The sequence below is a fragment of the Sphaeramia orbicularis genome, chromosome 10, assembly GCF_902148855.1.
Source record: "Sphaeramia orbicularis chromosome 10, fSphaOr1.1, whole genome shotgun sequence".
Lineage (NCBI taxonomy): Eukaryota > Metazoa > Chordata > Actinopteri > Kurtiformes > Apogonidae > Sphaeramia > Sphaeramia orbicularis.
This window is the reverse complement of record NC_043966.1, coordinates 26484534-26511146: the sequence shown is the minus strand read 5'-3', so window position 1 is coordinate 26511146 and position 26613 is coordinate 26484534. Positions and strand designations below refer to the sequence as shown.

At 36.7% G+C, this 26613-nt stretch overlaps 1 protein-coding gene across 3 annotated transcripts in view; it reads left to right on the top strand.

Annotated features, from left to right (window-relative positions):
• The window catches only part of klhl4 (kelch-like family member 4), a 39634-nt gene extending 13736 nt beyond the window's left edge, over nucleotides 1-25898 (top strand). For 2 of the 3 annotated variants that reach the window (XM_030146099.1, XM_030146098.1), the window contains 10 exons: nucleotides 2551-2718; nucleotides 3931-4067; nucleotides 5869-6065; nucleotides 8483-8695; nucleotides 9944-10130; nucleotides 10200-10424; nucleotides 19212-19374; nucleotides 22153-22365; nucleotides 23984-24155; nucleotides 24514-24573. In XM_030146099.1, the coding sequence (XP_030001959.1) occupies nucleotides 2576-2718; nucleotides 3931-4067; nucleotides 5869-6065; nucleotides 8483-8695; nucleotides 9944-10130; nucleotides 10200-10424; nucleotides 19212-19374; nucleotides 22153-22365; nucleotides 23984-24155; nucleotides 24514-24573 (1710 nt within the window). In that variant the 5' untranslated portion in view covers nucleotides 2551-2575. Of the gene's footprint in view, nucleotides 1-2550; nucleotides 2719-3930; nucleotides 4068-5868; nucleotides 6066-8482; nucleotides 8696-9943; nucleotides 10131-10199; nucleotides 10425-19211; nucleotides 19375-22152; nucleotides 22366-23983; nucleotides 24156-24513 lie in introns of all 3 variants that reach the window. The other variant, XM_030146097.1, reaches the window with a different exon arrangement.
• The last annotated feature ends 715 nt before the right edge of the window (nucleotides 25899-26613 follow it).

Genomic DNA, 26613 nt, shown 5'->3' with positions numbered 1-26613 from the left:
TCTATTCTATTCTATTCTATTCTATTCACTATAAAATACCGTATAGATTGTTTACTTCTCTGAAGAATCCGAGTTGTTGCAGTGTTTATAGACAACAACCGCTGTTCCCATAACGCTCTGTACATTCCTCAGTAATAGGCAATGTACAGCATTGTCCCTACAGCAGTTTTTCTGGAGTAAGGTGTTCTGGGAGTTTAGTGCCTCAGTAAAATTGGGCTATACCTCTGATGACCCAACCCACCAGTGAAAACGAAATATACACCTCGGTAAAATTTACAGCTCCCTTGAATGTGATACCAAAGCAATTAGTGTCGGAGAGATTGGTAGGCATGAAAAATCCTTGCAGCATGCCTCGGAGCCAATACAAAGGCAATGTATCTCAGTTTTACGGCCCTATTGCTTATTCAGTCTTGTTTGGTGTTCCTCTCCAAGACTCCAGAGTCAGTGGGGAATTATCATGACAGGGCAATAAATTACTCTCACATTGGGCATAAAGTCTCCCAATAAAGATTAGACTATAGGATAGAGCAGTAACCAGAGACTAATGTTAACAATTCCAGTGGGATAAATGTTGCCTTTGGTAATCAAAGAAGAGAAAGTCACACACTTGGCTAAAAACTTTATAATAGTAAGTTAATCAGGACATCAATAATAGCCACCGCCCTCTCCATCCGTTCTCTGTTATCAATCTTTGTATGTGCCAATACACTGTGCTGCCAAGCATTACAGGGTTTTCAGTTCATTTGTATTGACAAATCTGTAACGTTACTGGTTTATGCAGCCTTCATATCAGCATATGAGCGGTAATGAGTGAGGACATAAAGTGTAGCTTTAAATAGCGGTGACATTTTGTTGTGAACACTATCAGTCTTTACACAGCAGAGGGACCGTGAGATGACAGTAAATTCCCTCAAAGAGACGACTTGGGTCTGTTTATGTAGCGTAACAAACAACCCTAAATGTCAATGAGTGGACTTGCTCGGTGAAGGACACTGAAGTGACTGGGTTGCATTATTTGCCACGAGTCTGAGGGATTACTTGGATGCCTGTAAAACAGCATGTAATCTAGCAGCCTGCGGGGAGAAGGACTCAGCCTCGACACAATGCTACGAGGAACAGGCTTGTTCACTTGTTAAGTCCCCGTCTTTGGAAAACACACATGCACACTCAGATACGCAGACGCAGTCCGACACAAAGACATGCACACATACAAACACAAGCAGATTCTGTGTAGAAAGCTGCTGTGGTGCTGATTGTGGTGCTGCTTGTCCCATTGGACACCAATGCTTAGCTATCCATTTTTTACGGAGTTTAGTCCTTAACAGTTTTAATTTCAGCTTAGAGTGGCAGAAAGATGGAAATATGCCACGGGGAGTAAATGATTCAGGAGTGTTCTGTGTCAAAATAATCCCTATTGTGTTTCCAGTCATTTGTTACTTACCTCACAGTGAACAGCTTTTTTTCTTTTTTTTTTTATATAATGATGTGAAATTGGAGAAAGGAGTGACTCCCTCAAAGTGCACTAGGTAATTTATATGAAGAACTTGGCATGTATTATTATTATTATTATTATTATTATTATTATTATTATTATTTAGGGCTGTCAAAATTAACTCGTTAACACATATTATGCCATCATCATGATTGATCTGACTAAAAATTTTGACACAATTAACCCAACTGCAGCACAGAATGACTCAACGTTTCTGCCAAAGCCATTCGCAAATGGGCAGTTGATCCGGTAGTGTCAGGCAGCAGAACCAACCCATAAAGATGGAAGACACTAAACAGCATGTTGGCCCTCTGGATGGAAATATGAGGACAAAAACAAAGCAAAAAAAAAAAAAAAACAGGATAGAACAGTCAACCGACATAAAGTATTATACACACTCTGCAGGAAGGAGTTTTCTTTTCATCAAAGCACTTCCTGCTTAAAATACCACATTAACGTGAAGCATACGTTAGGCGGGGATTCTGCTAGCACTTCAGCTAACGTGTTGCTCAGCTTGCAACAGACACAAAGTGCATATATATTCTCTTCTTTCTTGAGTCTGTTTACACATGCAAAATGAAACACAGTTGATATAGATTTAAATGAATGATATTTAATTGTGATTAATCTAAATTAATCCACAGCAACCCTGTGATTAATCTGATTAAAATTTTAATCATTTGACATCACTATTATTATTATTATTATTATTATTATTATTAGTTTGTGTGTTATTTCCAATGTAGGAACTGATCGTGAAGTATCTTAAAAATCTCTTCTCTTGACAGTATTGTTTCCTCACATACATGATAACAGGACGTGTAGTGACTCAAAGCAAATTTTACAAATCCCTATGCTCAGTGTCTCTCCTCTGTCCTGCCGGCTTAAAAATGGAATCTTCTAGCATCAACAAATGTGTCCTAGCACAACAGATTCCAAAACAAACAAGGACAAAAGGAATAAATAACTCTTAGTGTGATGTGATGAATGTGGAAAAGTCTGACATTTCAAATGAGAAACTGATTTTAGTAGCACTCCTTCTCTCCATGTCTTCACAGGTTGGCTCTGAACACCTTCTCCAGAATGAACACCAACTCGTCTGATGAGTTTTTCCAGGCCACAGACCATGCAGAACAGACTTTCCGTAAGATGGAGACCTACCTCCAGCACAAGCAGCTGTGTGATGTCCTCTTAATAGCAGGGGATCACAAGATACCAGCTCACAGGTTGTCTTCTTTTTACTTTGATTCCATTAATTACATCTGCATCTGCTTAAGTCCACAGATATACAAGCTCTTCTGGATTCACTTCATTAAGTTTGTCGATGTGGGTGTTCAGGCTTTTGGGTCTGACCATAGTTTGCATGCAACAGTAATTTCCTCAGACATCTGCATCTGAGGGATTTTTAAATACCATGTGGACGGCAAAGCAAAAATTCTTCAGATTTAAGCTAACTGTTAATAACATGAATATGCAAACACATGAAATGTTTATTAGTGTATTACATCTGTGATTTCATTAGACCTCTGCCCTCTCTCATTTCCACATTACATTAAAGGCTTGGAAGAGCGCAGGGATCCCTCAGTATTTGGGCATTCATCCTTTGGTTGGATATCTACACCACTGAACCACTGAATCACATTTTCTTTATGCTTTGTTAGCTCATTCAGACTGTGTCGAACAAAAAAAAAGGAAAAAAAAAAGAAAAAAACATCAGTGTCTGACCTAGTTGGGTTGGACACGGTCCTGGACTATCTGTTTCAGTGTGGCTGTACGCCCTCATCAAGACATCAAATACACATTAGTGGTTGAGAGCTGTTTGCTACAATGACCACTTTGATATTTCTATTAAAATTCAACCCAATAAAGAGTTATTGCAGTTAATTCTATATTCTCTTTGACATAACTGCCATAAACACATCATTACATAAGAAATATATGTATGAATTTGAGAAAGTAGCAAATATTATGTTAATATGGGTGTATACGGATGCTTTTATCAATCTCATTTCCTTGTAATGCAATATGATCCCTCTGTTCCTTCATGAATCAACCAGTTAGTTCTAAGATTTAGATAAATGAGTTAACATAATTAGAAACCTGGCCATTGGGGCTATTAGCTGTATGAGTTATAAGGGATGATTCCATTAATCATACACTGACAAAGTGGAGTAACACAGAATGTGGGGAAAGTTATTTCCTCCATCCTAGTATAAATGCAAGCGACAGTGGCATTATAAATCAGCATTTCATTCTTTCATTTTTACCTTCACTAAAAGAGCAACGTATTGCTGAGATATGCTCTGTCCTTTGAAGAAAAACTATGTTTGAGGATTGATTGAGCAGTCACTTAAAATCATTACACATTTATCTCCCAGAGACATGTAAACTAATGCATAGAGAAAGAGCAATAATTTATTACCTTTTCTGTATGGCAGACTGGTCCTGAGTGCAGTATCGGACTACTTTGCTGCTATGTTCACCAGTGATGTCAGAGAGGCAAAACAAGAAGAGATAAAGATGGAAGGGGTCGATCCGGAGGCCCTCAGGTCCCTGGTTCAATTTGCCTACACTGGTGAGTGCCCATAAATACATTCACTAGCTTGTGTAAGTAGTTATGAGATCTCTGACATCCAGCCATGATTGAAATGGATCAATATGACAATTTATCACTGGGTCGACCGGCATCACGTCAGTATAATGTTGCTTTATTTACTCCGTCCATTTAGTCCTGTACCTTTGGAATATCGATATTTCTGAGAGTGTAAAATAATAAATTATCCAAGCTTTGTAGTTGACGAGTTAACACATTTAAATAAGTGCAGTGCCATTTAGAATATCTTAATACAATAAAGAATAATGCCTTTAAACTAATGCTGTCAAATGATTACAATTTTTAATCAGATTAATTGGGGGGTTGCTGTGGATTAATTTAGATTAATCACGATTAAATATCATTCATTTTAATCTATATTAATCGCGTTTCACTTTGCATAAGCAAACAGACACAAGAAAGAAGGGAAAATATATGCACTTCGTGTTTGTCGTAAGCTGGGCGATGCGTTAGCTGAAGTGCTAGCAGAATCTCCAACAAATGTATGCTTCATGTTAATGTGGTATTCAAAGCTCAGGGCTCGTGACTGCGACTGAATTACAGTCGCATGCGCCTGAGAATTTCGGTAGTGTGACTGTTTTTGAGATTACGATCGCACGGTGCGCCAATAAAAAAATGAGCGAAAATTAATACGTGCGCCTAGAATAATGGCTGCAGAAGTAACTCGTCAGCTGAAAATAAACAAGCTCCACGCCTCGCTGACTGAAGCGGAAAATCTAGTCCCCGCCCCCTCGCGTGCGCATCTCTGCGGATGGTCCAACACTGCATGACTTCCATGCACTGCCAGCGGTCAGGAAGTACCTACACTCTGGCACCAGGTCAAGGAGGCCTGACTTCAGGCGTCGTGGTGCAGACCACAGTGACTAAGGGGCCCCAGGTCAAGGAGACCTGACTTCAGGCGTGGTGTAGACCACAGTGACTAAGGGCCTTTAGGCCATGAAATAAAAAAGTTGGTTGTTGCAAATAATGGTGTGATTCGTCTTTCTTCTCCAAGAACCAACTAAAGTATATACCACACATTGACAATTGTTTTGCACCTGTGTCAATGTAAGCTTTTTCTTTCATACTCTATTCAAATACTTTATTCTAGGTTGTTAACACTGCTTAAATATATATAGGAATATTACTTGGTATGGCCAAGAGTTTTGCTTGTTCTCCAAATTTTTTATATAATAGTGGTGCGCCTAGATTTTAGCCTGTGCTCCTAACTTTTTAGGGTTAGGAGCACAGTGCTCCTAGGTCAAAAAGTTAATTTTGAGCCCTGAAAGCTGGAAGTGCTTCAGTGAAAAGAAAACTCCTTCCTACAGAGTGTGTATAATACTTTATGTCGTTCAACTATTCCGTCCTGTTTTTTTTTTGCTTGTTTGTTTTTGTCCTCATATTTCCATCCAGAGGGCCAACGTGCTGTTTAGTGTCTTCTGTCTTTATGGGTTGGTTCTGCTGCCTGTCACTGCTGGATCAACTGCCCATTTGTTCATGCACATCAGTAACTCTGCTTGGACAAACTGTCCCAAATGCGTTGGCAGGGACGTTCAGAGTCATTCTGCGCTGCAGATGAGTTAATTGCATTCAGATTTTTAATCAGATTAATCATAATAATGGGTTAATCTGTGTTAACGTGTTAATTTTGACAGCCCTACTTTAAACTAAAAATAAAATAGAAATAGAATAGAAATTATAAAAGCATTACATCCTCCATCACTGTGTTTGTCTACTTTCGCTCATAACATGATGATGTATTTGGTCTGCCCTGACATTGCAGGTGTCCTTGAGCTGAAAGAGGAGACCATTGAGAGTTTATTAGCGGCAGCTTGTCTCCTCCAGCTTTCACAAGTGATCCAGGTTTGCTGTAACTTCCTGATGAAACAGCTTCATCCTTCAAATTGTCTGGGCATACGCTCCTTTGCAGACGCCCAGGGCTGCACGGACCTGCTCAATGTGGCTCATAACTACACAATGGTAGGCATCCTTACACAGCTGCACCATATTTAACTGGTTGGATGGGATAAATAATTGATATTGTAATAAGGGATTCCTCTGTCATTGAGAGTCTTCATTGCATGAATATGCAAGGGGAGCTAGATTATTCAAAGCTTTACTTTTTTCACATGACATACAGCTTCTCAACATAGCTGCTGGAAATAGTCCAAGTATGCTCCACATAATACAAAATAAAGACATGACTTACTCTGAGTCCTTAGAAATTCATCTTCTTTTATCTGATTATTATTTTCCTACTTGAACCAAAGGTTTTACCTCAGCAAAAATAAAACGCTTAAATAAAAGACTTTTGAATCAAATCAACACAGAAACTACTACTGTTATGATTTATGATGGTTAGATTTTAAGTAACACTGTGTTGTTTTTTAGCATAGTTCATCTAAACAACCTGTTATAACCTATATAGGAAAAAAACCACTGGTGTCTTGGGTATTATAACATCTAATTTCAGCAGAGAAAAGGGTGACATGCACATTTGAATAGAAATTGAATAGTTTCATGCTTTCTCTTCTATCTAATTTGGTGATGTGGCTGTCAGTAAGAGATATCACATTGCTACACATTGATTAGTGCTCTGCCAGTCTTGTGGAAATTGGATTTCTATATATTTCTGTGTGAAATATTTGCATTGGATTAAGATTCACGCACGTATTTCTCAGATAATGTCTTGCGGACCAGGCAGAAGTGACAGCGCAAGGCAGCCGTTATCTCCTAAAGGACATCTGCTCAGTCTGTTTACTAGGCCTCATCCAGGACCAGGAGGTTAATCTAATCATCAAACTGCACAAGAGGGCCAACTTCCTGTTCAATCGCTCTAGTAATGAGCAGCGAGAGCTATGGGCTTCCTGGAAGTCCATCCTCTGGGTTCAGAGTGGAGCGAGTTGTGTTTTGATAAGGTTGTTTTTCCCGGTTGAGCATGGCAGGCGAGATCTGCCTCTGACATCCTTTTTCCTGTATGGAAGATTTGCGCCTTTTGTATGGTACAGTGTGATGAAAGAAGAACATGTTTATTTTTGGGAGGATTACAGTATTTTTCACAGCAACAAAAATATGCCTCGCTTACTTGGAGTTTCTATCACATATCACACATTCCAATAAGTACCACCGAATTGAGATTGAAAACACAAATCTTGTTAAAAAAGATAAATAAAACTATATAGCAGTCTGTTTAATCTACTTTTTGGAAGCTGATTCTCCCAGCCTCACCCTGATTGAACATCAGTATTCCATCGCCTCAGAAACACTGTTATTACACAATTACTCATCTGCAGTGGTTAAATCAATTAGTATTCTTTCCCGCTGATCTTGTTTTCCAAGCAGTTTACTCACCAATGGGTTTGTCAGCATCTGAACACACATTCTTGCAAGTTGTTATGAAACAAACTTAGATGAGTTTTCAGTTTTGGTGTCAGCAGCAAATGACTGGCAATTACAAATAATAGGTCTAACGTAACTTCAGCCGTTGGATAGTATTCCTCCTCCTGTATTACCACAGCACATCAATAACTGTCCCTCATTTCATTAAGGCTGTCTATGTTAAGCTCTTAAAACCAGCTTGCATAATAGATTAGATGAAGACATTCTAATTTGTTGCAAGCTGATGATCAATAGTGACTATGTTTTTTTGTAATTGTTGAGTATCCACTCTATAATGAGTACTTGATTTGTTAGAATTCTTCTGGCAACTTAATAATTAATGCCTTGCTCCCTCTTTTAAAGAGAAATCAGAGTGTGATTATGGCAGATGAGTGCTGTGCATCTTTCATGGGTTTTAATGTTGGATATAACATGTAAGTGCAGTAGAGGGGGGGCAGGGGGGAGTTTTATATGGCATCATCCCTAATGGAACTGTCCTTGAAGGGGTACTCACGTGGTGCTGTAATATCGCCTGGGCTTCTGGCCAGTAAATGGAAGATCAATCTTTAGGAAGGCAATAGAGTCCAGCTCCCACAAAACTTCGAGCTGGACACTGCATTGGTGCAATGGTTAAATCAGTGCACTGAGTTGTCTGCTACTCATTAAATAGCTTATAAAGACTTAATTCTGTCATGTTTGATCAGCAGCAAAAGTGCTTTATAAGCTGAAGGAAGCCTTTTTGGAAGCGTTTTCTGCCAGATTGATTTGTAGCCTGCTGTTGCCATGATTATTTCTTTAAATGAGATAACATAAACAGATGACGGTTTCGTCTGTTCATTCAGAGTTTTTCACCGAGTTATTCAACGGTTCGGTCTGCTTCCATTCATTTTTCTTCACCTTTCTGTCCTTCATCCTCACAGGGTTAGAAACACAAACGCACACAGTGCCATGCACCAAGTCTACTCCCCTGCTAATAACTGATGATTATCTTCCTCCTCCATGTCTCCTCTATGTTCCAGGAACACTTCCTGGAGGTCATTCAGAACCAGGAGTTCCTGCTGCTCCCCACAGCTGAGATTGTTAAGCTGCTGTCTAGTGATGACATCAATGTCCCAGATGAGGAAACCATCTTCCAGGCTTTGATGATGTGGGTTCGGCACGATGTCCAGCATCGACAACAGGACCTGGGGGTGCTTCTTGCATATATCCGCCTGCCACTTCTTCCTCCACAGGTGAGATGGCCAAAGATGAATTTAAGGTGGAATCTAAGGAACATATCAACAGATTTACACTTGTTTTTAGCTGATAACTAAATTCTCACCACAACCTGTCCTCAATGGCACTAAAAACACTGATTTTTGACTTGACCAAAAGGGCATATTTTATGTGAGTTTCTTTGCTAACTCATGTAGCACAGGGAAGTTTACCTTAAAATGTATTTTTTGTGAAGAGGAATAACTCCTGATTTTCTGCAAAAAGTTGAACTTTGTAGCAGGAAAAAAAAAAAACGAAATGAAAAATTCAAGTCAAAATAAGAATAAACAAAATGTAAGATTAAAACTTCAGAATGAAAAGCGTGTAAAATAGGACAAATAATTAGTTTTTATTTATGTATTTATTTGGAAATTTACAGATAAATACATATTGCAGGAGATATAACATATATTTAATAAATTAGCTTGCAAAATACGTAAAAGAGGATGAATATGACAGATAATAACATTTTAAGTGAAATTCATTGAACGGTGAGATTATGTTGCAGATGTCATATTTGCCCAGAATGTAACAGAATCACTGCTCTAAGCCAGAAAAATAGGACAGGTAACAAGGTTTTATGCGTCTCACTCATAATATTAGTATCTGTTTGTTAATGATCGTTTAGTGACTCAACAAAATATTTCAGTAACAAATTAAACTGAATGCAACTAAGCGTTATAAGGTTAATGAATCAAATCAAAGTAAATTAAAGGTATGAAAACATATTTAATTTTAAGTAACCACTGCACTTCTGAATTATATTGCACACTGTATATTTACTGAATAGGTGAAGGAAAAATAACTCAAGGCGTTGTTTGTATGCAGAGATCTGATTTTGTGAATGAGAATAATGCGGAAAATCTTATTTAATTCATGAGCAGCATCTTGGGAGATATATTTTGCTGGGAGCAACTAAGCAGCAGAAACGAAGCACTGTTTCTGTACTGCATTTTGTGAACTTAAAAGATGAGCAGAGAAACGTTGAGACATTACTTGGAGGCATAACAATATCAACGAATGTCAATCTACAAAAACTAGTCTTTCATGAACATGGAATGGGTGGCAAAATACAGAATAAACAAAGAAATGTGCTCAGTTTTGTCTAGGTTGCTTTTGTTTATTGAGTTAATCTGTCTTTTGAAGGCATTTGATTGAACAAACACAAAACACATAAATCACATGAAGTATTTTTTCATTCTTTCTTGCGATTTCTTGAAACCCAGCTTCTTGCAGATCTAGAAAACAATAAGATGTTCTCTGATGATCTGGAATGTCAAAAGCTGCTGATGGAGGCTATGAAGTATCACCTTCTGCCCGAGCGACGTCCAATGTTTCAGAGCCCGAGAACCAAACCTCGGAAGTCCACTGTGGGTGCACTTTATGCCGTAGGAGGGATGGATGCTACTAAAGGTATGGCCCATACTCCAGGGGTTTAAATGCTCAGATTATTTAGATGGTAATCATGCTCTGTGGTTATAGGTTCTACAACCATCGAGAAGTATGACCTGCGGACTAATACTTGGGTCCAGGTGGGAGTCATGAATGGACGCCGCCTTCAGTTTGGCGTTGCGGTCATCGACAACAAACTGTATGTGGTCGGAGGAAGAGATGGACTGAAGACTTCCAACATGGTGGAATGCTACAATCCACTCAGCAAAGTTTGGTCCACCATGCCTCCGATGTCAACACACAGACATGGACTTGGTGAGTGATCAATCAGGATGTCTCTAACCCTAAAAGACCTAAAACTGATCTAAAATGTATATTAACTTTTTAACCAATATTTCCATCAGTATATTTAACTCATAAAGACCCAGCGCTACTTTGACAGCAGTTCCCAAATTAATTTCTCTCTATTTAACCTTTCCTAAGTGATTTTTTTTCACCAGTTATTGTAATATTATCTTCCGTATTTGGATTTTTTTTGGTTTTGTTTTTCAGTATTTAATTTGCTGATCATGTAGATATTCATAAAATTGAGGGTTATTATATCAGAAACAGAGAAAACTGAAGAAAAAGTGACTTTTTCAGTGAAAAATATCATTAACAGAACATAAAACATTGTTCAAACTTCATGGGTTTTACTGGTGAATCAATGTTGTGGAAGATGACGGTGTTTCCATGGTAACTACGGAGCCTCTGAACATCCAAATGGGTCGTATTGAATGACCATGAAAAGATGACAAACTGTATTTTACACCAACTATTTAAATATATTTATAGGATTAGTGGATCAACAGCTATTTAACTTTTTATATCAGTAAGTGATATTGGTCGCCAGTGGATGTTTAGGCGTTTATGGGATAAGTAACACAGGCATAAAGCAGTTTCCAAACTTTTACGTGGCATTAAATATGATCCATTTGGGCGTTTGGAGTTTTCGTAGTGAAAGCAGACACAGTGTCATTTTCAGTAAGTCTTTTCATTAGTAAAACCCAAGTCGTTTCACAAATTTAGTGGTTGTAGAAGCCTATTTTTGACATCCAATTCATTCATTCATTTCTTAATTTTCTCTGCTTTGATATAATAACCATTTTACTCTGAGCTTCTATGAACATCTCTGTGATCATTAAATTACCAGAAATCACTGAAAAATGCTAAATTCATTCAGAGGGTAATATCATTATAGATGGTAATAAATCATGTAGGAAAGGTTAAACGTAGAGAAAAAATAATTTGGAAGTAGCAACAAAATAGATCTGGGTTATTAAAGCAGGGTTCCCACGTGTCCTGGAAAACCTGGAAAATAATTGACCAATTTTCCAGTCATTGAAAACATATGGAAAAGGAGAAAAAAGGTAAGATGTCCTGGAAATGGTTAAGTAATTCTGGAAAATTATTATCATTATTTATCCTCCCCTGTGCTCTGTGGGTGTGTTTGCATTATTCTATGATACATTTGTCATAATTATTTTTTTATAGATAAATTATAGCTATAGACTGCACATCAAATGTCTGAGTAATAAATATAGAAACAATCTCAGTAAATGCAAGTCACAGTTGTAAAAAAGAATGAGGGGGACAGGGGAATGGATTAGTGTACGATGTGATAACTTGTGTCTGTAGCAGCTGAAAATGTCCTGGAAGATAATTTCAGGGAAAGAGTGGGAAGCCTGTAAGGGTTAATAAGAAGCCCACATAAACTATGTTATTTTCAGAAGACACATGTGCATATTTAGAGCACAGATTGTGAGTAAGAAGTCGCCAAAGCCTCGGTCACATCATGCAGTGGTTTGTGTGGACTGCTGTTGTGAAGTCTGGACTTTGGTATTTTGCTTAAATAACATTAATCCCCACTGCATCTGCTGAACCGTATCTTTATTGATTACTGCGATATAGAACTTTTATGAGGTGTTTCACATCTTCACACCTCATGTTTTATTTGTCAGCCCTTTATCTGTGCTGTCCAGTTCAGGGGAAGGCGAATAAAGTAACGATTTATGCCAACACGCAACTGAGAACAAAGTGAAGCGATGCACCGCTATAAACAGACCAGAACCTTTAACAGTATTTAAAATAATGAGCTAATGCAGGTGGAGACTGATGATGGAACACCACACTTATAGCTATATTAAAGTTAAATAAGTTAAATGAATTACTTTAACCTCTAATGAACCGTAACTGGTGCCTTATTAAAGACACATATTATAATAAACAAGTATATAGGCTCCTCTGTGACACACTGTCTGGACCCAGAATTGTGTTTTATGACACTATGATGTTCGACTTAACAACCGGATTGTAAATAAGTAACAGTAAACTTCATGACAGAGTCCTCTGACAGTCTTGTTAGCGCTTCTTCTCAGCTGAGTTTGCTGTCAGTCAAAGCCCACATGATAGACACAGTCCACACTCACTTGCCACTCACAGCAGACATGTTCTTATGTGAAATTCTAACCAAACTTTTATGCCCTGTCCACACTAATATGAATATATTGCAAAATTTATATTTTTCTACACGTTTGGGCCTCTTGCACAAATATAAACTTGTTTTATAGTAGATCAGTGAATAAAGATTTTTTTTAGAGGTTTCCAAGATAAGTATTTTAAGAAAAACTCCAGTTTGTGTGTATACATGCCAGATACTTAAGAACAAGGTGGGTTATTACCCCACCCCACCAAAGGGGAGGCAAGGGGTACTGTTTTTGGTACAGTTTGTTTGTTTGTTTGTTAACACTCTAGCAGCAAAACTATTGGTTGAATTCATACCAAATTTGGTTTTTAGATTGCCAGCGATCCAGAATAGATCTGACTACATTTTGGAAAAAGTAGGTCAAAGATAAAATTTTTTAATGATTTTTTAAATTTTTATTTATTTATTTATTTTTAAATTTCCCATTTACTTATAATAGGCAAAATTTCAAATGTCTGTAGCAGCAAAAATATTGAGTGGGTTCATACCAAATTTGGTTTTTAGATTGCCAGTGACCCAGAATAGATTTGGTTACATTTTGGGAAAAGTAGGTCAAAGTTCAAATTTTTAACGAATTTAAAAAAAAACAAAGTTTTTTCTTCTTCCATTTACTTATAATGGGAAAACATTTCAAATATCTGTAAAAACATCAATTTTGTTTCAATTTACAGGGTGGGGAAGCAAAATTTACAATGAACATTTAGTTGTTTTTTCTCAGCAGGCACTACGTCAATTGTTTTGAAACCAAACATATATTGATGTCATAATCATACCTAACACTATTATCCATACCTTTTCAGAAACTTTTGCCCATATGAGTAATCAGGAAAGCAAACGTCAAAGAGTGTGTGATTTGCTGAATGCACTCGTCACACCAAAGGAGAGTTCAAAAATAGTTGGAGTGTCCATAAAGACTGTTTATAATGTAAAGAAGAGAATGACTATGAGCAAAACTATTACGAGAAAGTCTGGAAGATACTATTAAAGAAGAATGGGAGAAGTTGTCACCCGAATATTTGAGGAACACTTGCGCAAGTTTCAGGAAGCGTGTGAAGGCAGTTATTGAGAAAGAAGGAGGACACAGAAAAAAAACATGTTCTATTATGTCAATTTTCTTGTGGCAAATAAATTCTCATGACTTTCAATAAACTAACTGGTCATACACTGTCTTTCAATCCCTGCCTCAAAATATTGTAAATTTTGCTTCCCCACCCTGTACTTTAAACTTGGCACATACATAGAGACAATTAATATGTTGACATCAACACATGCATAGACATGATGACATCAGCTGGATCGATGCCAAAATAAGCTGCAGCATGTGTGAGGGGTGGGGTTTGTTGTGCCTGGAACCACCTGGTGAAGGTGATTTTCTGTTTCAGTGTCATGTGAGTTCACTGACTTTACCACCGCTGTAGGAAACCAGTGAGACATCCTGTCATATGCATTCAAATGAGAAAACTGAATTTGCTTTATAGATTTTTTTTTACCCATTCTTTGTCATCAAAGTGAGCGAAGTCAGGACTTCAACCCATTTTTCCATAGCCACATATATTCTGAACATACTGAGTTTTCACAATTTCTCAGGAGAGCAACAAAGTCTCCTGAGAGAGTCCGTCCAAATAGAATTATGATAAAATAGCTTTAGTAAGTGGCAAAAACACGATATTCATTTGTTATTATTTTGTTTAGACCTTTGAAATTGTCTTTCTTCCATTTGCATGACATTCTTAAACTTTCTGACCCACTCAGGAAACAGGAAGTGAACAGCTTCATACAACTTGCAAAACATACTCAGCATCAACTCTTTTATCCACATCATCAGGAAAAACACAAAATATCAGCGCAGAAACAAACAAGGCCTGCTCTTTGCGTACCAATAGGTACACTGGTACCTGCAGTAGACTGAGGTCCTTATGACACATTTACACATGGATATGTGTGTTGAGGCAAAATCTACAAAATGTAAAGAATCCACTTCAAAAACCTGAACCTGAACTTTTATGTTAACTATGTTCATAAATTAACCTTTTTGTTTCTTCCAGTACAAACACTCAGATAATACTGGACATAACAGACAGATGATGTTTGTGATGTATTATCTGCAAATTTAGTCTTTTGTGCATGTTTAAGATAAGAGGGAAGGTCATTTGTGAAGATTCTCCTTCTGTGTGTGATTTACTAAAGTTTACAAATCTGTGAATGGATATTAATCAAAAAAGAGCTTTTAAAGAACTATTTTTTAGCTACTTCCGAATGAATGTTACTCTACATTTGACCTTTTTCTAAGTGGTTTATCACCATTTGTTATAATATTATCCTATTCTCGTGTGTTCAGAGATATTTTGTAAGGATAGAATTTTTGTTTAACCCGTAAAGACCCAGTGCTACTTTGGTGTCCATTCCCAAATGAACCAGTTATGCTAATATTATGCTTTGTATTTTGTGTTTTTCAGTGAAAATCAGGTATTTTCCCACATTTAATTCACTGATCATGTAGATGTTCATTAAACCTCAGATTCAAATTGAGGGTTTTTCTGTCAAAAATTAAAAAAAAAAAAACTGAAGAAAAAGTGTCTTTTTCAGTAAAATCTCTCATTAACTGAACATAAACCAAATGTCTCCATCCACTGTCATTGATTCAGCTCCATGGGTTTTACTGGTGAATCAATGCTGTAGAAGATGACGGTGTTTCCATGTTCACTGCGGAGCCTCTGAACGTCCAAATGGGTCATATCTGATGAGCATGAAAAGATGACAAACTGCATTTTACACCAGTTATTTACATGGATTGATAGGATTAGTGGATCAGCAGGTATTAAACATTTCAGATCAGCAGATGGTTTTGGCTGTTTGGGTCTTTATGGGTTAAAAAATGAGGAGGCAAAATACCTATTGAGAAAAATATCTGTATCAGTGTGGGCGGGGCATTAACCAGGTTGTCATAACGAACAGGATAATGAACTCTAGAGCTCCAAACCTCATAGAGCTTCCACACTGGCTTCACTTTTCAGCCCCAGACTTTACAGCTATTAATCCTGATTTATTGTATTAAGGGTCGTATTTATTCACCATATGTTTTGGTGTTGTTATTGTTGCAGGTTTGACACCCCTACTGTTTTCTGTGAAAAAAACATCACCTCATCTGAGGGAATATTATTAGATAACAGTGACAACACACATTTGTACTTGATAATGTACTGTTGTTATGTGTGATGATATTCAGATTAATTATACAGTAAATGGAGGCATTGTCAACGGGTCTGTCTCTATAATTTATAACAGGACATTTTGAAAATTACAGATAAATTCCCAACATATCTGTGTCCTCTTCAAAGATCATGACAGGATTCTAGATTTTCTTTGTCAAGGATTTAATAGAAGGAACCAGGTTCTTTTATAGTAATTTTCTCAGAAATTAAGGCAGATATTGCTTTAAAAATGATTTATCTCATACTGCATGATATTATTTGATATTATCTACCATCATAATCAATACTTGCTCAACACATTTTCATTTTTACCTCTAAATTCACCATATTCAATGGATTTTTTCAGTCAGTTCATAACATAGTTTTATCACTATTATTTAGCCTGAAGGATATGGTGAATTTTAAAATCAATATTTGATATATTTAACACATTTAGATATTTAAATATTTATGTCAAACTTTAACATGATTATGTATAAAAATAAGTAGCCTTATAAATTCTGAAACAAATAAATGTCATTTAAATGTAATTATTGAGCAGAACCACTGCTTCTATGGCTCATTGGTTCCACAGTTGCTTGGTTCAGACCAGTGTGATCACTCTGGGAGCTGTTAGAAAATCCATAGTGACTTTTTCCAACTCTTCACAGTTTCAGATACACATAAAATGCGGACACACTGTCATTTATTTTATGATATTTAAATCATAATAGGGGATTTTAATGGGGACCATAATAAACCAAATTATATTGTCTCAACCTTTCATTGAGAGGGCCTAATAATAAAAAAAATACAGTTTTTTATGGTTTTAACTTTCTTTCTTTTTTTTTTTTTTTTTTCGTTTTCTCTACCTGGTATAATAAAACACCAAAAAAAAAAAAAAAAAACTGCAGGAATCATGCTCAGGAGAGTCTCTGCTGGCATGCTGTGAAAAATCACACATTTTCTTTTCAGATTGGCTTTTGATATTTTCTCATTCCCTTATCAAAGCTTGGCAGTCTGTTCTGCCCTTGCTCTTCTTTACCCTTCCCTGCCCAATAAATCTCATATCAGAAGCGTTTTGATTCACAGTTGAAAAGGGTCTGAGTAACAGAACAGGGAGATCTTGTCAAAGCATTCAGCTCACTCACCCGGTGTGGTCGGACCTATCAGCGAGCTCAGGACATCACACTGGTCAGATTACGTGGGTAGACTTTGATCTATCCTGTAGCAAATATGTCTTGCTCTTTTGCTTGTGGCCTGCATATTTTAAATCTGAATTCTTATGAGCTCAGTTTCTACAAACATCTCAGTTGGGTTTTCGCCTGCTGTTTGCATTATGAGTAAAAAAAAAAAAAACACAAGAAAAAGTATTTCTCATTTATTCCAAACCTCCAGTTAGTCATAAAACTGAACTTCACTATGAGAAACATTTGTGTCGGAGAGTGTTTATTCTTTTCAGGGCTGAATGTGGTCTTACCCTTTTGTTTCCTCGAAATAACTGAAAACTCTGTAAAGGAAATAAGGGTGGTAATATAAAAATCTATTGTGTTAAAACATCCTCTGCATTGTTGCTGGTGAAAACTGCGTTGCTCTGTGACTTGGGAATGCGGTATAACAATGCAGTTTTATAGTCGACCCTTTTCCTGAATACATTTGGTCAGCTGTATGACTCACTCTTCTCCAATGCTTTGCTCTAAAACAGGAAACGTACCTCTGCCTCACTTCTCTCTAAGAACTGTTGAAAGAAGAGAGAGTTTGATCTTGAAGCTCAGTTTAATTAAGTTTGACTGATTGTTTGCGAGCATATGTTTTCCATTATGTTGTGCTGAGTTGAATTTGAGGCAAGAAAGTGAGCTTTGTTTTATCGTCCCTTAAGAAAGACATCGATGTTATTGTCAATTTAACTCCTTGTTTGACATTTGTGTAAAACCATGTAGCGTTAAAATAACAAATCCTTAGGGTTAACATCTAACCACACAAACTGTAAAAAAAACACACACACAATAGAATAAATGGGTAAGATCATAGTCATAAGTAGTTCTACTGTGTCTTTTATGAGAAAATCCTGTATGATATAATTAAAAATCAACAAATCACTGTTAGTCATAGTGAATTATAGTAAAATGCATTGAAAGCTTTTTAATCATAGAGACCCAGTGCTACTTTGGTGGTCTCTATATTTAGCTTTTCTTAAGTGATTTATCGCCATTTATTATAACAGTATCTTCTGTATTTTATATTTTTTTCAGTGTACATCAGGTATTTTCCCATATTTAATTAACTAACCATGTGGATGTTCATAAAAGCCCAGATTCAAATTGAGGGTTATTCTATCAAAAACAGAGGAAACTGAAGAAAAAGTTACTTTTTCAGTAAAATATAGCATTAATTGAATATAAACCCAGTGTCTCCATCCCGTCATTTATCCAACTTTTCAATATTTTCCTTTGTAACTAAAATATAAAGATAGAAAAAAGACAAATATTGGAAGATTAATTTATCCACAAGGTATACTGCACAATCCAAAACATTACAACATACTTTTCTTTGGAAAATGGGCAGTAATTTAACCTACAAAGACCCAGAGCTACTTTTGTGTCAGTCCCCAAATGATTTTTTCTCTCCATTTAACCTTTATTAAGCGACTTATCACCATTTATTCTAATATAATCCCCTGTATTTTGTTTTTTCAGTGAAAATTGCATATTTTCCTATATTTAATTTACTGATCATGTAGATGTTCATAAAAGCTCAGATTGACGTTGATTATATCAGAAACAGAAGAAACTGAAGAAAAAGTGACATTTTCGGTAAAATCTATCATTAATTGAAAATAAAACAAGCGTCTCCATCCACTGTCATCTAATAAACTCCATGGGTTTTACTGGTGAATCAATGTTGTAGAAGATGACGGTGTTTCTACATTCACTACAGAGCCTCTGAATATCCAAATGGGTCATATCTGATGACGATGAAAAGATGACAAACTGTATTTGACACCAATTATGTACATGTATTGATAGGATTAATGGATCAGAAGGTATTAAACGTTTTAGATCTGTAGATGGTTTTGGTCGTCGGTGGCTGTTTGGTTCTTTATGGGTTAAAATGAGAAACTTCTCCACTGATCTCATACTGCAGGACCTAAAATAGCAAGAGTTTGACCCCCTTCTGTTCCAGTATTGTAAAAATCTTGGTTCACTGATCTTAGGTCACCCTGGTCACATATCCAGGGTGTACCCCACCTTCACCTGTAGGTAACTAGGATCGGCTCTAGAACCCTCCCTCGTGACCCTCATGAGGACTAAGCAGTTCAGAAGATGGTCTGAATTACCTTTGCATCACAAACAGTTTTCATAACAACTGCTGCTTCCTTGTGTGTAGGTATTGCTGTGCTGGAAGGGCCCATGTACGCCGTTGGGGGCCACGACGGCTGGAGTTACCTCAACACAGTGGAACGCTGGGATCCACAAGCCAGGCAGTGGAACTATGTGGCCAGCATGTCAACACCACGGAGCACCATGGGAGTCACCGCACTCAATGGAAAGTAAGTTAGATTGAGATTTTAAGACGTAATATGCAGTATTTTAGTATACATTATGTGCAACAGGTGAAAAAGTAGACTTGAATTAGTGGTTTTGGTAAAAGACTAATGAAGTGTATTAAGTAAAAAATAAAATTAAATGTTAAATTTGTCAAACATAATATCTAAATTGTTTTGCATGGGAAGGCAAAGGCATGGGAAGAGGCTTTCACAAAGTGTCGGCCTGTAGTAGTATGGTACATAGAAATATACAGGGTGGGGAAGCAAAATTTACAATGAACATTTAGTTGTTTTTTCTCAGCAGGCACTACGTCAATTGTTTTGAAACCAAACATATATTGATGTCACAATCATACCTAACACTATTATCCATACCTTTTCAGAAACTTTTGCCCATATGAGTAATCAGGAAAGCAAACGTCAAAGAGTGTGTGATTTGCTGAATGCACTCGTCACACCAAAGGAGATTTCAAAAATAGTTGGAGTGTCCATAAAGACTGTTTATAATGGAAAGAAGAGAATGACTATGAGCAAAACTATTACGAGAAAGTCTGGAAGATACTATTAAAGAAGAATGGGAGAAGTTGTCACCCGAATATTTGAGGAACACTTGCGCAAGTTTCAGGAAGCGTGTGAAGACAGTTATTGAGAAAGAAGGAGGACACATAGAATAAAAACATTTTCTATTGTCAATTTTCTTGTGGCAAATAAATTCTCATGACTTTCAATAAACTAATTGGTCATACACTGTCTTTCAATCCCTGCCTCAAAATATTGTAAATCTTGCTTCCCCACCCTGTATATGTAAATATATTCAACAAGAGATGTACAAAAACACTTCATGAATTAAATACTACACAGTTATTGTCAATGCATAGCAACACTACAGTCCAACAAAACTGTGCAGCTCTTAAAAAGTAAAAGTAAACTTTAAAAAATATATTCCTATACAAGCACAACTTCTGCTCTTGTTACAATAAAGTTTAAGAATAGAAAAGTTAGAACCCCTCAAAGGACAAAGGACTTGGTGAGAAGAAATGATATGAGGTGCTTTTTCAGTGTGGGTAGGGATGGGGCAGAGCAGAGCGGATGTGCAGAGGGAAACTGTTCCAAAGTGTGGGAGCATAAAGGTGTAACATTTGTTTTTACATCACTTACTAACGGAGGTTCTCTTTGTGACTGTTTTGGAGGCAGAAGGAGTCTGCAGGTGAAAAGCAGCAGCGTTACGTAACCATGGGTGTGATTTACTGGAGGTGGAGGTGTGGTCTGCAGAGTCGTGAACTTGTGATTTAACAACATTGCAGCCGTAACAGACTCTAGTGAAATAAAGATGATTATATCAAAAGTCAAGTCTTTAAATGCTAACGTTGAACTTCTTGACATTTTCAGCAAATTCATTTCCTGATCATCATTTGTATGAGCTTGGAATTGGATTACCTGATGTTAGTTTTCAATATTTTCTGTTGTAACAAAAATATAAAGTAAGAAAAAAGACAAATATTGGAAGATTAATTTATCCACAAGGTATACAGCATAATCCAAAACACTACAAGATGCTTTTCTTTGGAAAATGGGCAGTAATTTAACCCATAAAGACCCAGAGCTACTTTTGTATCAGTTCCCAAATGAATTTTTCTCTCTATTTAACCTTTATTAAGCGACTTATCATCAATTATTCTAATATTATCCCCTGTATTTTGTGTTTTTTTCAGTGAAAATCAAGTATTTTCCGATATTTAATACATTGATCATGTAGATGTTCATAAAAGCTCAGGTTATTATATTAGAAACAGAGGAAACTGTAGAAAAAGTGACATTTTCAGTAAAATCTATCATTAATTAAATATAAACCAAGTCTCTCCATGCACTGTCATTTATTAAACTTGGGTTTTTAAACATGGGTTTTACTGGTGAATCAATGTTGTAGAAGATGACAGTGTTTCTACGTTCACTACGGAGCCTCTGAACGTTCAAATGGGTCATATCCGATGACCATGAAAAGATGAATAACTGTATTTTACACCAATTATTTACTTGATAGGATTAGTGGATCAACAGGTATTAAATGATGCTTTTGGTCACTGGTGGATGTTTGGGTCTTAATGGGTTAATGTCCACTCATATATACATAACATGGGATGCCATAACACTGACCTGGTAGTGTAACTTACAGGGAAGTTCTATTGCAGTATTAGTCCACTAATTTGAAAACATTATATGTCCTGAATGCACAATCAACCTTTTTTATGAGATAAAGTACATAATGTGACTGCGTAGTAGTCAGCAGCTAAGAGCAGAGTCTGTTGTGATTAATGTGGTAATTTATACAGTGTAATCCTGACTCTGTGCAAGCAAAACACTTTATGTGTTTGTATGTATTAAATGCCTTACAACACAGTTTGAAAGTAAATTAAGCAAAGCACAGCTTAATTTAAATATATTTGTGTACTAAAGGAGAAAAGAGGCTGCTCCTGTGCTGCATTCAGTATTCAGTGTTTTAGTCGATGCTGGAGTTATTTCTGCATCTAGGTCAAAAATAGACAACAAGGAAGCTGTTTCCCTAGCCTCTACTTTCTTGCTGTTGAGCCTGTGAGCTACATGCTCTTAAAACACTGATGTGATATTTCTGAGAGAGAAACCTCTCAAGGAAAGGGCTTTTAGAAATTCTCTCCACTGCTCTGCTCTGTGCCGTACCTCAGATTATCACTGTTCTGAAACTAAATTCAACAGTAACGTTCAGCAGCTCTTTGGGATTTTGAACCTGTTTTTAATATGTTTCAGATTGTTTGCAGTAGGTGGTCGAGATGGAAGCTCATGTTTGAGGTCGATGGAGTGTTTCGATCCACACACCAACAAATGGAGCATGTGTGCTCCGATGGCCAAAAGGCGAGGAGGAGTCGGAGTGGCCACATATAACAACTTCCTGTATGCTGTAGGAGGACACGATGCCCCGGCCTCCAACCACTGCTCTAGACTCTCCGATTGTGTCGAGAGGTCTGTAAATGCCTCATTTCAAACAGAATATGTTGCATAACCAGGTTTGGGTTCCACTTGATAGGAATCAGTTATGGGTGGGGTTAAGGCTGTTGACTCACTCCTCAGAACAAAAGGGAGTTAAAATCCTGTTGATCCCCACCCTGGTTCTGTTTTTGTGACATGTCTGGATTATACCACATGATACACTATTATAGGGAATTTTTTTTCCACATAAAGCTTTTATTTTATGTTATCTGGCACCATCTGGTGGCTGCACCTGCATCTGTATCTGAACCTGAATCTGATATGATTAGGGCAGATTCATGCCTTGAATTTGCATTTGTTATTTAGAGCATGTTGTCACTTTTTCAGTATTTATGAGTTAGGTCTAACATAACTTTTATATTCTCTAAGGTTTTATAGTTGCTTCCCTTAAATTCCCCAAATATTTTTACTGAAGAAAAATAGGACACTTCCAATCACAGAATTACAATTTACCTTCCTTTTTGATATATATATGCATATATACATACATTTACACACACACATATTTATATATACACATACACACACATAAAAAACAACAAATGAAAGCGCACTCTAATTAGAGTGTAGAGAAAAACAAAAAAATAAATAAATATATAATGAAATTAACAAATTACACTCTCCCACCCCACTTCAGCTCATCCTGACCAGTACAAACAAATGGTTACTTATAAAACCTACTTTTAACAGTTATTTTCAACTGTATCGACAACTTTAATTAAACAAATAAGATTGGTAGCATGAAAATCATATTATAATATACTACTATTTATATAGAAATAATAGAATGTTTTCTCTGTGTCTTTTGATTATGTCAAGAGCTTAATGTAATTTAAAACATAAATTCTTCCACTTGATCATATCACAAAAGAATCTTATCAATTCATCCACATCTAATCATTTCTAAACACATAGTTGTAATTGTTTATTAATAACTGTACTGTTATGTGTGTACATTGTATGATGCATTCCACATCACCTTAGATCATTTAAATTACTTATTATTACGTTTTTGGGGTTTAAGGTGCATCTTGTTTTCACTAACTTAACAACATTTTTATTTTATTAATCTGAAACAAAATGGCACTCAAAAAAGACACCTCAAAAACTCACACTGCAGAAATCTGCTCATTTTAATCATTTGCAATTTACTCATAGACCATAATGAGCAAATCATATTATGTGTGTTAAATTTCCTCATTTTAGTAGTTAACTTGTTAAAAGCAATCTTTGAGCAGGAATCATTGTGCTCACTGATGGGTCAACTCCCTCTGGACCCACCGTCTGCCGGCTGCTGTTCAAGAGACAATTTTACATTTTACTTTCAAGTTTCAGTTTGGATCTCTGAGCTGAAAGAAGATCCCACTGGTGACCACTAGACATATGTGATTAAAGAGCATGAACGGCAGACTATATCAGTCAGGACCGGAGGGATGCTGATTAAGGACATGTTAAGGCTGATTGGATTAAAAAAAAAAAAAAAAAAAACGAAGGAAGGACGGAGGAATTATTCTTTTATTATACAAGCAAATCCAGTGATATTGTGACATAGTCTAAAGAAATCAATTTGACCAATGATTGCCCTTTTCAGATATGATCCAAAGACGGACACATGGACCACGGTGTCCTCGCTCAGTGTCCCCCGTGATGCTGTTGGTGTCTGCCTGCTGGGTGACAGGCTGTATGCCGTCGGCGGATACGACGGCCAATCATACCTGAGCACTGTAGAGTCCTACGACGCACAGAATAATGAGTGGACCGAGGTAATTATATTCACAAAAATAATCTGAAAATAACAAAGCACAGCTGGAATGTTATGTTCTCCTGACTGTAGATATCTGCGAAAAACCTATGTTCTGCTTTTTTCTTTAGTCGGAGATTTGTTTTTTTTTATAACTTGAGGGTTCCAGCTGACAGTCTCAGGGAGCATAAATCAGCTAAAGTCACCAAATCCTATAAATATTTGATCGTGTTTTCTGATTTTTTTTTTTTTTTTTTTCCTGGCGTCACATTGTTCCAATCTTTCCACTGTAACCCTCCTATCTGCATGATGTAAAATGGGATTTTGTTGTGGCAGCTTTAGATGAGAGACTGTGTGTTAACCTCTCTGTCTTCCTGTAGGAGGTCCCTCTCAATATTGGCAGGGCAGGAGCCTGCGTTGTGGTGGTGAAATTGCCTTGAGCGTTCTGTCTCATGGCAGCATGGGAACCAAGCGGCAAAGAAGAGTGGACAAACAAAACAACAGATCAAGGACACATCCTTTGAGAGTCATGTTTTTTTTTTTTTTTTTTTTTTCTTTAACTCAGCTCTCCAGATTTTTCAGTGGAAAACACAGACAGAGCCTTGCCCATAAACCATTGTCTCTATCATTAGTGCACATGTCTGCCCACTGGGGAGGACTTGCCCAGAAACTGGAATAAGCTGCACATTCTCCACATTCTCAACCGATCAAGAATTTTCATACACTTGGCAAAGCTGTAATGAACCATTGCCAAGCCTTGTTGTACTGGTTTGTTATACAAGTTTTATGAAAAGTTTTGTGTATGCCATAAGATCTAAATGTTACAATTACATTTTGATAAAGTAAGCTTAACAGCAGTTTAGTTTACATTTATACACTAGTATTTCCTATCAGTGCCATCACATACAGTATATTTTTGGGTTTGTATTTCCCTTTGTAGCCGCATAAATTCAAATGTTGTTATACTACATACACGTGACTATGTACTACTGTCTCTCTTTAGTTGGTGGTCGAAGCAGATTCTCACTCTATTTCAATGCAGGACCACTGTGAACATTAAAGGTGAAGAGCTAGTTCGTAGTTTGCAATACAAAGAAAAGGGTTTTTGGGTGTTTTTCTTCCTTTATTGAGCCTATCGCTGCAGAACACCAAAGTCATTTGCTTGTCCCAGATGTCTTGTTACACGTTAAATAAAGGTTTACAAAATTGTGAATTACAGAAAATATATCATATTGATATTTCACTGCTGTATAAATCTTTTGTGAACTTTCTTGAAGCTACATTTGTGTCGACAGACTTATGGCTAACCAGTGTGCTCTGGTGACTACATTATTATCGCTGTTTTCCCTTCTTTTCAGAGCATGCGAGCTAAGCGAATGTTCCATTTGCTTTTATCAGTATTACATATAAACGGTCACTGTCGGTTGAGATATAACGCCCTCTGGCTCAAACACGAACACAAGGATTACATTTAACCAAACAAGTAAACCATGATCAGGTACCAAGAGGGCATCCAAACCACATATCCGAGTCAAGGAGAGAATTTTAACCTCTATTTACTTTTCTCTCTGCACATCACAAATGTGAAAATTAGACTTTTTAGATTTGTAGTTTGTTGTTCTTCTCATAAAAATGAAACATTACTAACAATGTTAGCAATTTGTAACTGCAATTATAACATGTTTTGGGGCCAAATGTTACTTTTTATGTTTTTATCATGATTTTGTACAGCATGCAAAAGTATAATAAAATGACTTCAGTCCTCTGTGCATGTTCAAATCCATGTGTAGAGCTGAATATGGCCCCTCCGTGGGCAGACGTTTGTTTCTTGTTCTATTTAAACTTACAATTAGCTTAAACACTTGGCATTTACTTTGATATTAGTATTAACCTCAGTTTTGTTCACTTTGCAGCATCCTCTTTTTAAATCCTGTGAACATGTTTATTGATAGATTTCTTTTCACTTTCTCATCCACAGTCGACCAACTGCTATTATTTGGCTTAGTCTATTTCATTGTTTACAACCCAAGTTTCAGAGTCCTCCGCCCACCCTCCGCCAGCTTATTTTGTTAGATTTGGATGCTTCTTGCATACAAAGAGCTGTCTTACTTGGCTTTGTGTGTAATGTATTTCAAAACCCTGTTAGATTACACACAATATTAGACACATGTTAGAATAGAACACATTCTGCACGTAAAGTGCATCTGAGGTGATGCTTGGATTAATCTCTTTTTCTAACTTTTCTCTTGTTTATCTGCATCCCCTCCTATCAGATCTTAATGGAAATCAATAAAACATAATAGCTTTCACCTGAGCTCACCTAGTCAGAATATAATATTACTGAAAGCCCGCACATATGGACTATTTATCTCAATATATCTCTGTCCAATTAATTTGAAAGAAATACAGACCATAGAAACATGAGATTATATGGATAAAAATAACTGTATTCAATATTTTTCTGTTTGTTAGAAGTAAGA